Raw genomic sequence first — 12,575 nt, 5'->3', positions numbered from 1 at the left:
ACCTCGAAAGCGAAGGCTCTCGTACATGAGTTCGCAACATCATTCAGCCCTCCTGGTTTGAACGCGTGTGATAATGCACCCATCCGGAGGAGCGAGGGGTTGTACACGGGGATAAGATTGCTATATGGGACCACGAGACATTCTCGCATGGTGTGTTGATGTCACTGGGGGGGACGGAGTCGGAGTGTCCGGAGTGCGACAAGTAGCGATCTAAACCCGACGTGAATGCATCCGACTCGAGTTCAAGTACACGTATATACTGGATGGCCGATCGACTCACCAGGGCTGATTATCCTTGGGACTCTTGTGATACGTGGTTATTAGCAAGCAGCTACATATGACGATCGCAGGGCGCCCATCTACCGCAGAGGTTCGAGTTCATCGGGAAGATGAATGCAATCAGCGTGTGCAAGCTTACTGGCCGACGAAACACGACAAGAACGTACAGGAATTGGAGACTCCACGGGAGAGCGAGAGAGAGAGAGAGAGAGAGAAGGGAGAGAGAGAGTCCAGAGCGGTCGATCGGCGGGATCTCCGGCTGATCCAGAATTGGGCGCCCGGAGGGCCGCATACTATTCAAGTCCCGCAAGCAACAATAAGTGCCAAATACTTACTTGATTCCGGGCGCACGGTGTAGCCTCCCGCCCCGACGCGAGGTTATGGCTATGCTAGCGGTGTGTCCTCGTGAATTCTCGGCGCCATGCACTAGAACCCTACGTCGCCCACCATGAACCTTAAGCTTCTCGAACTCAACCACATGCTCACTACGCACCCCTGAGGTCACCAAGCTCCTCGCCTATAACGACTCGGAGGGGAGGGCAGCGGCGAGCAGACGAATTTTGACGGCATTCTGAGCGGTTGAAGTCATTTAGATAGGCAACAAAGCGTCGGCCACGATATGGACCGGCGTAGAACGACATGTCTAAGCGGATATTGGCGCGAGACAAAGCGTCGGGCCGCGCGCAGGGCAGGACGTCGGGATCCCGTTACAGAGAGTGCAGGCGCGAGGGCGGGCCATGACATGCATGACACTCTAAGCGCACGACGGACTCTCCGCCGGAGTTCTCCGCGGAGACACCGCCGACTGTGCAAGGCTCGCGAAACCATCTCAGCGTCGTGGGCATCGAATCTCGAGAGGTGTGCGTGCAGGGACAGCGGAGACAGCGAGACAATGTCGGCAAGTACTGATCTATCTACTATGATTTGCACTCATGCACCGAGACTGACCGAGTAAATATATATATACCTGTACGACGGCGACAGCTGACCGTCTCGAAAATTGAACTGTAGGCATTTGCATCACTGAGACGAGCGGCGCTTGCGATTGAGGGTATCTCCTGAGTTGGTCAATGAGGTATGCGCGAATCTGAAATTGAATCAGTTGATGTAGGCTTCAAGTCTTTTTCCAAGTAAGACAAAGGCCAGGAATGGTCGCCCTATGGCGCAGATCATGTGGTCCGAGTATAAATTGAATGTAAGTCGGTTGGAAAGGAGCTGACCCAGTGCATCTTCGGTCGCCATGACCACATCGCCGTGAGTACCTTTAACACACTTGAAATCAGCTTTGGAGCTCATATAATCCGCTCAGCAACGAGATCGCTGCTATACCCGATGCCGAATCAATGCCTTGTGAGGTGAAGCAACCGAATGGGGCCTGGGTTGCTAAATGGGCCTCATTTCTGCATGTTCAAGTTCTCAATCAGCGTGAGTACCGTATCCGCTGCAGCAAGTACTAACCATGCTAATGAATCACCAGATGGAATGTCTGCGGAGTTTAGGCTCACAGATGGCCCAGAGGAGGATCTCGTTCATGATCAAGATGCAAGATTTCTCCCAGTAGACAAGGGCTTCACCGTCGAGTGCTGGGAGGTATGTCCTATTGATTGCTCTGCTTTGGCCTCTCAACTAACGTGTTTACAAACAAGCGGGAGCTGCAGGTGCGCTGCAGATATCAAGACGGTGAAATGGAATTACGCTTCCTAGAGCAAGCAGCATTCTGGAAGTTCTTGAGCGCACTGAGTACTATACGTCAGGCGCTGACTAGAAATACCTTGGATCACAAACGCTTAGCAAACCGACAACTCAACACTGAGGCTGACGGAGAGCTATTAGCTGCGCTCCTATGGCGATCCATAGCGGACGATGAATCGATGGGTAGTATTCACGATATGTACCGAGACCTATGAATTGTGTTGTCGCAGCATCGTCTATGCCGCGCGTTCTGCCCAGTGCTCACTATCTAAAATATGCAAAGAGCGGATACTGACTACTGGGAACGGTGCCCTGCCAGAGCTCTCGTGCATTGCCACGGACGTGAGAGGCAAAGACCTGAAGCCATACACGGCGAAAGCCGGGAGCTCTTCGCATGACGCAGAGCGAGCGGGTGGCACACATACCTATGGAGCCTAGACTGCTGTAACGTTGAATCCCTATACTCCCCAACTTTCGGTCTACCGAGGTGCAATGGCCGAAAGAGAGCTTGAGGGAACGAGAACAACGCATGGTCTATATCAAGAGAGCAACTGAGCAACTGATATTGATGATATCTACGAACAGGATTCAATGCGGGAGGATACACTACAGACTCACCGAGTGTCAAACACGAGGGCGCTCCTGCCGCGCTCGGGAACAGTGGATCGGCGCCACTCAAGGTATGAAAGCAGCATCCCCGGTATCGCGTGGGACTCTCCGAATGCCGAACTGTACGGGGCGGGACCAACATATGCAGGATGCATCGACGCCGACGATGGACATGAATCGACTGAAGTGACAAACGATGCACAGCGAGCTCGCGTTTGCTAAAAAACTGAGGAAGCCCGTGAAAGCGGCGCGGACGCAGTACGTGTCCCTGAAGGTCGAGTCTGGCAGGTACTACAGATTAAAGCAATAATCAGAATCAATTGATGATGGTTTTGGACAAAAATCTCATCACCTTGTGTGCAACAACGATCAGTGCGCCGAGGATGACCAAAGCAAGTAGACTCGAAGTGCAGAAAAAGGCGGGCGTTGTCTTCTGCAGCTGCGGCGCGCGAGGTGTCAGAAGTTGAAAGTGAACATGCACCCGGGTCGATCGCGCTATGTCGCGATGTGTTGAGGAACCGTACCACACCTGGGCTGGGACCGTTCCGGCGCAAGTTCTTCCCGAATGAGCCAAGCGACCGGACTGCCGGGGGTGCCACATAGATGAACTGTTACGTCGCAGCGACTTTTGAGGTTGTACAACGGAAGATTGCGTACGTTACCACAATTTCGTGATGTTTCTCGGGACGAGAGCGCGTTCACATTTGCGGAGGCATCCAACTGATGGAGGTACTATGCCTTCACCAGTAATGCAATCGGTCAAAAACTGCGACAGTAATGCAATCGGGGGTCTATCTCCCCGAGTTTTTGAGCGATCGTCTTGATTCTTGCTGCAATGTAAGCGCAATCTTCTTGTGAATACGGCTGTGAAAACCACGCAAAATTGCGATGAGTGGGGGCTAAGATATTCAAGTAGGAAGCTGGAGAGTCGTGCGTGCTCGGCACTGATTGCCCTCGGCTCGTCCTCTCTCTCACCGGAACCTCACAAAACTTCGATAGCTTCAAGACATACCTTGAACTGTGTTCCAGTCAAATTTCCGAGGGAATCCAGTGAGATGGTGAGTCTGTACAAGAGAAGAGGCCTTGGAGCGTGACAGTCAGCCACAGATGAAGGTCGGGGTCCAAATTCGAGGTTTGCCGACCTCGGCCCCTGAGATCGCGATCTCGCAGAGCACGACGTCAGTAAGCTTCGCCCTTCGCAACCAGTCCAGTCCACTCACCCTTGTCCTCCTGTGCGCTCTGACTCCTGCGACTGCCCTTCTTGCCGCTGTCAATGGGCCGCCCAAATAAGAAGCAACGTGAAGCCGCGCAGCATGAAGAGCGCATCAACCGCGCGATCGAGTACCTGAACTCCCTTCCGGAAGACCAGCGCAAGGGCCATGTCAAGCCGACGGCGAGGCGTTTCAACGTGAGCTATGACACCCTCCTCCGTCGCTATAAGGGTGTCACGAAGCCCCGGAACCTCGCGCACGAGTCCCAACAGATTCTGACGCACGCGCAAGAGCGTGCACTCGTCGACTGGCTTGTCCATCTCAGTCAGATTGGCCGACCGCTCAACAAGCGCACCGTACGCCAGAAGGTGAAGCGCATCTCCGCGCGCCATCGCACCCCATCGCGCAAATGGCTCTCGCGCTTCCTCGCACGGCACAAGGAGCTCAAGCTGGGCAAGCCATCCGGACTTGACCCGAAGCGCGCACAAGCGTTCAACGAGGCAACCGTTGAACACCACTTCGAGCTCCTTCGCCAGGTGATGGAGGAGCACAACATTCCATGGGCGCACGTGTACAACATGGACGAGAAGGGCATACAGCGGGGGAGGCGCAATGGCGAGCAAGAGAAGTACATACTACATAGGTCTGAGCGACCGATGTACAAACTACGAAGCGCAAATCTCGAGCTAGTTACGGTTATTGAATGCGTGCGCGCGGACGGCGAGAGCCTCAAGCCAGCATTCATCTTCCCGGGTAAGGGTTTTCACAAAGAATGGTTTGATGTCGACCCGGATATCCTGTAAGAGATGTTGCGCACTGTGTTTCAAGTTCGGACATTGTACTGACAGGTTGCAGCGTCTGTATGTCGCCAAATGGATGGACAGATGATGAATTATGCGCAGAGTGGTTCGAGCATTCATTCATCCCTCAGGCCAACGCTCAGCGGATATCCGACGCACCCATTCTGCTCATCTATGACGGCCATAACTCTCATTCGACACCGCGTCTCGTCGAGCTTGCACTGGAGCACGGCATACACCTCTTCTGCCTTCCCCCACACACCACACACAAGCTTCAACCCCTCGACGTCGGCGTCTTTGCACAATTATCTGGAGCATGGAAGAAGCGCTGCGATGATATCGTTAGGGAGACCGACCATGAGATGCCCAAAGCAGACGTCGTGCGGGAGTACATGAGCGTCCGTGAGGTGTCAGTCACTCCGGAACTTGTGCGCGCAGCTTTCCGTGCAAGTGGTCTCAATCCGCTCAACCCGCATGTCTTTGGTCCCGAAGACTTTGCGCCGAGCAAGAACACTTCCCGGCATGCCCACCTTCCCACATCCTACCCCTGCACCATCCAATACTCCAACAATCCCGATCCCGAGTCCACTCGCACTGCTACCAGGGTTACTCAGGATGGCGAAAGCGACGCAACTTCGAGCACTGCAACCTCGGATGAGTTTGACGACCTCTTTGACGATGAGGACCTTCTCTCTGAAATTGGAGAAGGCAACCTGTCCTCAGACGAGGACTGGAAGTCTGCTACCGATGAAGAGGTCCTCGATGATGACCTCTCTACCCGCTATGAGCGTACATACCCCCCAGTCATTGTCTTCCATCCGGACGGCACCATCCTCACGTCTAATCCGAGGCGCCCTCTCAGCACCACATCCAGCCCTGCTGCCTCGACGTTGTCTCCGACCTCTCAGACACCCTCAGAACCCCCTGGCAGTGACCAAACACGACTGGGCAACCACCGGAGGACGGCGCATATCACAGCAACAAGTGCATCGACTCGGATCGGTGACGATCATGACCTTCAAGACACGCTCAACACCGCACGCTCTGTACACATCCCATCCCATGTCCGGTTAGCCGCCTATGAGCGTGCCGTTCGTGCTCAGATGGCGCGCATTCAAGGGCTTGTTGCAGATCTCGAGAGCTCGAACATTCACGCAAGTATGGCTGCACTCGAGATAGAGGACCTGCAGCAGAAGCTCCACCACAACGCCACGCAGAAGAAGACTCGCACACTGACGACCAAGTCACGCTGCATCACGTCCGGGTCTGGTCAAGATGCCTGGAAGGCTCAGGAAGCGGAGCGGCTCACCAAGGCGACTGAGAAGGAAGCGCGAAAGGCAGCGCGTGAACGCAAGGCTGAAGAGCAGGCGGCCATGCGGAGGGATCTGTCATTTACATACACAGGTGGCCTCTCCAGACAGCTTCTCCCGGATTTGCAGGCGCTCGTCCATGAGCTCGGAATCGTTCTGGACCCTGCAATCAAGAGGCCCACCAAGGAGGTTCTCAAGAACGCGATCCAGAAGTACTTCAATGACCATCCGGCCCGCCAAGGAGAAGAGCGCTATTGTGGTCTCTTCAAGCAGGCACAGAAGCGTCCTGCCGCTCCTGATTGGGCCGATGAGAATGAGCCTCCCACACAGCGCCGTCGCATTCACTCGGAAGTTCCTGTCGAGTCCTCTGACCCACTCCCACCTCAACCTCCCTCCCCTTTGTTCCCGCACTCCCCTGCCCCGATCACCACCTCCGCTCACACATATCCAACATGCCTGCACCCGATTATACCTCTTCAAGGTTCTGGCTATTCAAACACTCATGCATTCTCTTCAAGAGCCACCCTGGACCTGTTTCAAACGCTTCCGGACACCTCATACACTCCAAGTCCCAGTCATGATGGTAATTATCCTTATTCTTATTCTATGTATCATACTTCGAGCCCTTCGCAACCCCATTACCCTACCAATCACACATGTTCTATACCCAATTCACAATACCATAGCCCTACTCCCATCGTCACTCGGAACTTGTCTTCAACTAGTACGCGCTACCCCGACACATTCTGTCCTAATGCCACACTTTTTCCACCCTTATCACATTGAATAGACCCTAAATAATCGTTCGCACATACTCAATACATCGCATAGTTCCTTCCGTAGATGTAGATATAGTGATCAACACAAACGAGCACTTCCGTGAAGACACGACCTGGGCAGCGCGCGACGCCGCGCGCGATGTGATCTCGGACGAGCTGTGCCGAGTCGGAGCCTGAATGTGCCGCCTTACCGCCCGTGACACAGGCGTGACCCGGGGGGTCAGGCGATTGCATTACTGTTGCGATTCAGTGCTCGCCCTCGCTTTGCCTCCCATCTTGTCCGTTCACCTCCATAAATTCGTGAGAGGTGCTCAAGACGACTCGGAATCCATACCTGAAGATCCGGTAAGAATCGCCCAAGGGACGGAGGAGATAGCCAAGTAAGAGTTCCGGAATTGCATTACTGGTGAAGGCATAGTAGTTGATGGGAGGGAACAGTGCCATATGGGCGCTTGTCCTGGGCTACAGTGACGCTCATTAATGATGCAACCCCCCAAATCGGGAAGGTTGTTCACATCGCCCAAAAACACAGGGCGTTTTCCAGTCCGGCTACGGTGGTGACGTGTACGCCCTCCTCCCCTGCCCCTTCCATAAAAATGTTTGTTCTGGTTGCTTAGACTGAACAATATCTCCTTCGTCTTTGATATAGCATGTTTGGTTAACGCTGCGAGGGGTCAGTTGGGTGATATGAGGCACCTTCCCGATTTGGGGGGTTGCATCATTAATGAGCGTCACTGTATGTGCACGCTGAGCTTCCGAGCCTCAAGCGGGTATTTCACTCTAAAAGGTACTTCTGCCCATTGACAACAAATTTACGTATTGATACATGATCGCCGTGGGGAGATGTTCATGGCCGTTCAAGGCGCTCTGCTGTGCCACTCGGCGAATGCATGCGCTTGTGCGCTGTGCCACCCAGCTGCTAACCAGCCGCGATCGCGGGACGTCCCTTCGCAGCTGGTACCTTGGAGAGACATATTCCTCAATATGGGAATAACGTGCACTGTGCCACTCGTCAGACATGATGCCGACGACGATTTACAGATAAATGCCCTTCGACTGCTCATACTCGATGTAATACTTCCCCATCATCAACTCTTCTGTCCAGCGGTCCGCCAAACATGTCCTTCCCTGATACGGTCGACTTCCATTTAAACCACGAGTCCTCTCACCTCAGCCCGGAGGTGCATAAGGTATTCGGAGCTGTCTGCCGCGGTGCTACCGATGATGACCGCTCACGGAACCTTACCAGGGTCGACAGTTCGATTGGACTATCCACCGCCCGAACGATGGTCCATCCTACTTCAAATTTGAATACAAAGCTCGCGAAACGTACAACGCAGTCACTGCGAATGCGCAGGCATCGACGCAGGTATGTTCCTTCCGAGATCGCCTCGAAACCTTGCTGAAAACGTAGCCTAGCCCAAGTCGGACCCGCAGTTAACATCGAGGGATACCAACGAGGCAACAGCTGCTCCTGATTATACTGTGGTTCCACAGGAGTGAGTGCGCCCCTTTCACATCCAATACTGAACTGACCGAGATACATGTAGCCCTGCTCCTGACACTGACCATAGCATCGGCCCCATACGAGTCAAAAAGCAGAAAGCGCGATCACAAATTCAATTCCTCCCGGTGGGTTGTACAGTCACGTCAACGTGTGCACGGTCTGACACTGAGATTAGCCCAATCGTATCACGAGATGGGCTCGCAAGCCGAATGCACACCCTCCGGCGTCCATGCTCCATAGGTGGCGGTTAGACCATCCCGTCGCCAGGCCGTAGTAGGTGGTCACCGAGGTACTCTCTCCATGTGAGGATGTGCTTGGATGCACTCGTAAGGCCTCTGTATCTTACATGAATATATTGTAACCTGCCGCTTTGAACGTCTTACCTTGCGAATGGGCGCAACACCTGCTCCCTGTAGCTCCACAGCACTCTGCATGTGGCCGAGCTGAGATTTACATCCCGCGGACAAACGAAGATAGCGTACACAACGTAAGCCACTACACAGAGCCGAAAGACATCGGCAGCAGTGAGATATCTGATGTGCATGCGGTCTTGGAGCATGGAAGTGACGTTCTTCGCATACACTCGACGGTTTATATGACAGCACCTGAAGAGCTGTTCAAATTCCTAAACGCGTACTAAACCGACTCTTCCATCCACATTAGGGGAAGTATCACAGGTAGCAAGATCCCTTACAGACACACAAGTCCGTCCAGCTGACGCAGAGCCCGCGGGAGCATATCTCGACAAGAAAATCGGGGGAGACGAGCCGTTACTGTTGTAGTGAATTTGTCATACGGCCCTAGCCAGGCACGCCCACACGCCAAGACTCTTCGTTCACAGACGGGATGTTCTGAGCGTATAGATCTTAGACATAGCGGAGACTTTCATTAGTCTGTGAAAGCCGGGTGTAATCTTCCATCACAGATAGACCCAACGTCCAAACAATAGCGAAGAGACCAACATATGACTGGAAATATGTCGTGTCATCGTGAAACCATACATCGCGAGTGCAAGTAGTACGTACGCACTCGCGCAATATTGAATACATCCTTGCCATCGCCAGTTTGCTCTGCTGGGTCAAAAGTGCGAGGCATGGCAGGTCTCCGATGAGAATACCGGCAAGGGGTCTTTTCCGGGCCCGGCGTCGCTAAACCCTCAACCCTCCTCCAGCTTCGTCGGTGCACTGGGCAGAGTGGGCGCGCTCGCTCGCGCCGCGAATATCCTGCAATCGCGCGACGGCATCGCCATGAGGAGAGCGATCTTGCTATTGCTACTTACGAGGTACACAGCGTTACTACGACGGTTCCGGGAAGGTGCACGAGCGAGAAGGGGGTAACGGGTAGGGCGAAACGCGCGCGCGAGGTGCGTAGAGGATCAAGCGAGCGTATGCCATAGGCCGCTTCATGACCTGGATATGGGCGGGAAGACACGACTCTTCAGTCGTAGGATATGATACGATATACGAGACGATGCTTGCCTTGAAAGCTGTCTACGTTGTAGACACATTCCCAAGGGAGGTCCTCCGCCTTGAGTCGCATAGCGGTCATAAGCCGAAGATGATTGAGAGTTTGTAGAACAATTTTTAATGAGCAACATCACGGATGATGGGAGTTGAGTACCCACAGTTTCTTGCGATCATCCCTGCTCAGCCCTGTACACGACCCTGCTGCACACCTCAACCTTGTTGAAGCCTCCACTCCCGTTGCCCTTGAACACTGCAAGGTCGACCTCCGAACCACTGGTGCTACCGTCCTCGCTTCCCCGGTACCTGCTTCTTCTTGTTGCGACCAAACGCGCAGTACACATCATCGTCGTCGGCTATCTTGTTGCGGATCCTGTTAGCGTGTGCAGCTGCGAAACCGACGATGCTTGCGTATGTTCTATCAGTACAGTTCCTTGGACGCACTGGGCGGGGACGAGGGGACGGTGCTGCACGGCAACAGGGCGAGGAGATTGAACTGGCCATGGCTGGGCGCTGATCATGACTTACACCATATATACTGTCACGTGACAGGGCTGTCAGGTGATGCGCAGTCTGGGATGTGCGCGAGAAAGGGGGCAGCGGGTTGGTGAGAGCGAGCCTGCGGGAGGTCAAGGAGGAGATAACCGTGTTTGAACAGAGGGAAAACTGTATTGGCATGCTAGCCATGGTGCATGTATCGGCGTGCTAGCCATGGTGCACTTGCTTTAAATGAGACTTGGGGACAATGTGGGAGGGTTTGAGCCTCCATGTTGTAACGGCCGGTCGTCGGACGCGGGTCACAAGGTGATCAAAGACATGATATTCAGAGGGCTAGAGCGAGCTACATGACGAGGCAAAGCGAGGGAACGGACGACCAAGCCATCACTGGCGTTGGTTTGGCGAAGAGAGCGAGATGTTGCGTAGCGCTGTATGTACGGGATTCCGAAACAGGTAAGTCACGGTAACGGGGACCGTTACACATGTGTCGTTTAAACATCAGCAAACCGGGGGCCCTCCATGTGGGGAGGGGCAACGCCTGCGGGCCCTCAGTTGTTTATGCATATTTGTTCCTGACCGGGCGCTCCCTAGAAAGTGGTACTCACAATCGACGAAGTCTGTAGGAGTGCGGGGTCGACGCGATGATACGGAAGAGAGTTTTTTCGATTAAGGATCACCTGGGCAATGTTTTGGTCGTTTGATTTTGAGGTAAGCTGCGAGGGAACGGCAAGACCGGTGCCATCTGGACTCTATCTGTCATGTATGTAGGATATTGAAACAACCAAAACATACTCTGTAAATTTTGTGAGAGAACGCGACAGGTTGGAGGCCAGAATTGCACTTGGGAAGGCTGAAGACTTCACGCAGTCTCGAGGCACGCGTGAGCACAGAGCACAGGCGCTTGTTCAGCCACCGACGTGGATACCCATATCACATGGTGGCTGCGACATGCTGACCTCCGTCGTCGACTTTGAAGTTCGTGCTTGCTACATCTGTTAGGACTATGCGCACAAGTCGAACTCCGAAGGGAAGTCCGAAGTCCGAAGTCCGATGGTGCGCGGGAATGAAGACTTTGGCGAAGTTATTGACCAACGCCCGAAGAGTCGTCGATGTCTTCAATTTGCGGAAGTCCGACAAGAGGCTCTGGAGTTTATACCGGAGCAAGCTACGAATAAGAGAGTCAAGCAGAGAGTTATGAACAGAGATGAGAGCAGAAGTCGGAGGTCGGAGGTCGGAGGTTCGGTCGGAAGGTTGGACGGAGATCAGACGGAGGTTGGCAGAGAAGTCAGATAGATTGAGTGCTGAGTAGTCGAGAGGGTAAACGAGATATCAGAACTGAAGAACTATGCGACTGTAAGGTAGGGTTTATATACAAAAGTCCGAATGTCCGATCGGAGCCCGATAGGAGTAGAGACAGGAGGCGGACTGCGGAGATGACGGAGCGGAAGCAAATAAACTGGACTAGTAAGTATAGGCCGCGGATACAAATGTCATAGTACGATCGGATGACAGAGCGGGGGTCGGGGGTGATCGGAGTCCGGGCGGAAGTCCAGATAAGGCAGGAGGGAAAGGAGCAGGGGTGGTGAAGTATTAGCCGGGAAAGGGGCGGAGTTCAGGGGTAGTCGGGTCGGGGTTGTGTCGGAGGGGCGGCAGGGCGGACTTGGGCACGGGATGTGACAGTGTCCCCCCACTGGGTCGGAGCCCTCGAGGACTAACTGGGAAGTGTTTCAGGGTGACAGGCGGGGAGGTGAGTCGACGGGGAAGTCGGGGTTCTGACCCTGCCATCACGGAGTTGAGGATTTGAAATTGTCGGATATAAAGAGTTGGACGGAGTTGAAGATCTTTAGGAACTCCTTCGTCCTCTACCACCACCATCACCACCACCCATGGCCCCGAACGACACCGCCGTGCTCGAAGAGCAAATCTGACGGGCAACGGAGCAGCTCCGCATCGCGCGGGAGCGGGAGGAGGAGGAGAAGCGGAGGCTGGAGGAGGAGACGCAGAAGGCAGTGGAGAAGGCCCACAAGAAGGAGGAGGAGCGGAAGCGCAAGCGGGAGGAGGAGAAGAAGAGGCCGCGGATGGCTGCCATGTAAGTCGGAGCGGGGTTCGGGGTTCGGAGGTCCGATGGAGCTGACTTCTTTACAGCGCGGCCTGTCACGGGTGCACGGGGCGGAACACCTCGTGCTTGTGGTACACCGACTCTGACCGCGCGAAGGCGTGCGTCGCCTGCCAACAGCGGCAGAAGAAGTGCGAGGGCGGAGAAGCCCCACCCGAGGCCCAACAGGGGAAGAAGAAACCCTGTGTCGAGCCCATCATTGTCGACAACGACAACGACAACGATGATGGCAATGCGCCCGGCCCGTCGAAACCCCGATCGAAGGGAAAGGGGAAGGAGAGGGAGAAGTCCGCCCCGGCGCCGGAAACCCC

General features: G+C 54.4%; 3 protein-coding genes across 3 annotated transcripts in view; all 3 read left to right on the top strand.

Annotated features, from left to right (window-relative positions):
* Nucleotides 1-1,438: 1,438 nt before the first annotated feature.
* On the top strand, nucleotides 1,439-2,409 carry L226DRAFT_527517 (uncharacterized protein; the record flags this gene model as incomplete). The annotated part of the gene is made up of 4 exons (XM_067679125.1): nucleotides 1,439-1,474; nucleotides 1,563-1,704; nucleotides 1,757-1,869; nucleotides 2,137-2,409. The coding sequence occupies 4 exons, from the start codon at nucleotides 1,439-1,441 to the stop codon at nucleotides 2,407-2,409; spliced, it is 564 nt and encodes a 187-aa protein (XP_067528553.1).
* A 1,444-nt stretch (nucleotides 2,410-3,853) lies between these two features.
* L226DRAFT_474097 (DDE-domain-containing protein) lies at nucleotides 3,854-5,064 on the top strand (the record flags this gene model as incomplete). The annotated part of the gene is made up of 2 exons (XM_067676561.1): nucleotides 3,854-4,590; nucleotides 4,647-5,064. Coding segments are annotated over 2 exons (1,155 nt in total), but the record flags the coding sequence as incomplete, so codon positions are not given.
* A 6,970-nt stretch (nucleotides 5,065-12,034) lies between these two features.
* The window catches only part of L226DRAFT_576783 (uncharacterized protein), a gene marked incomplete at both ends in the record, with an annotated part of 1,472 nt that continues 931 nt past the window's right edge, over nucleotides 12,035-12,575 (top strand). Inside the window, 3 exons of the mRNA XM_067685444.1 lie at nucleotides 12,035-12,055; nucleotides 12,092-12,237; nucleotides 12,294-12,551. Coding sequence (XP_067528551.1) covers nucleotides 12,035-12,055; nucleotides 12,092-12,237; nucleotides 12,294-12,551 — 425 coding nt within the window. The remainder of the gene's footprint in view (nucleotides 12,056-12,091; nucleotides 12,238-12,293; nucleotides 12,552-12,575) is intronic.

Source organism: Lentinus tigrinus, assembly GCF_003813185.1.
Source record: "Lentinus tigrinus ALCF2SS1-7 unplaced genomic scaffold L226scaffold_79, whole genome shotgun sequence".
Classification (NCBI taxonomy): domain Eukaryota; kingdom Fungi; phylum Basidiomycota; class Agaricomycetes; order Polyporales; family Polyporaceae; genus Lentinus; species Lentinus tigrinus.
Note: the sequence above shows the minus strand (reverse complement) of the source record. Positions and strands in the feature narration are given on the sequence as shown.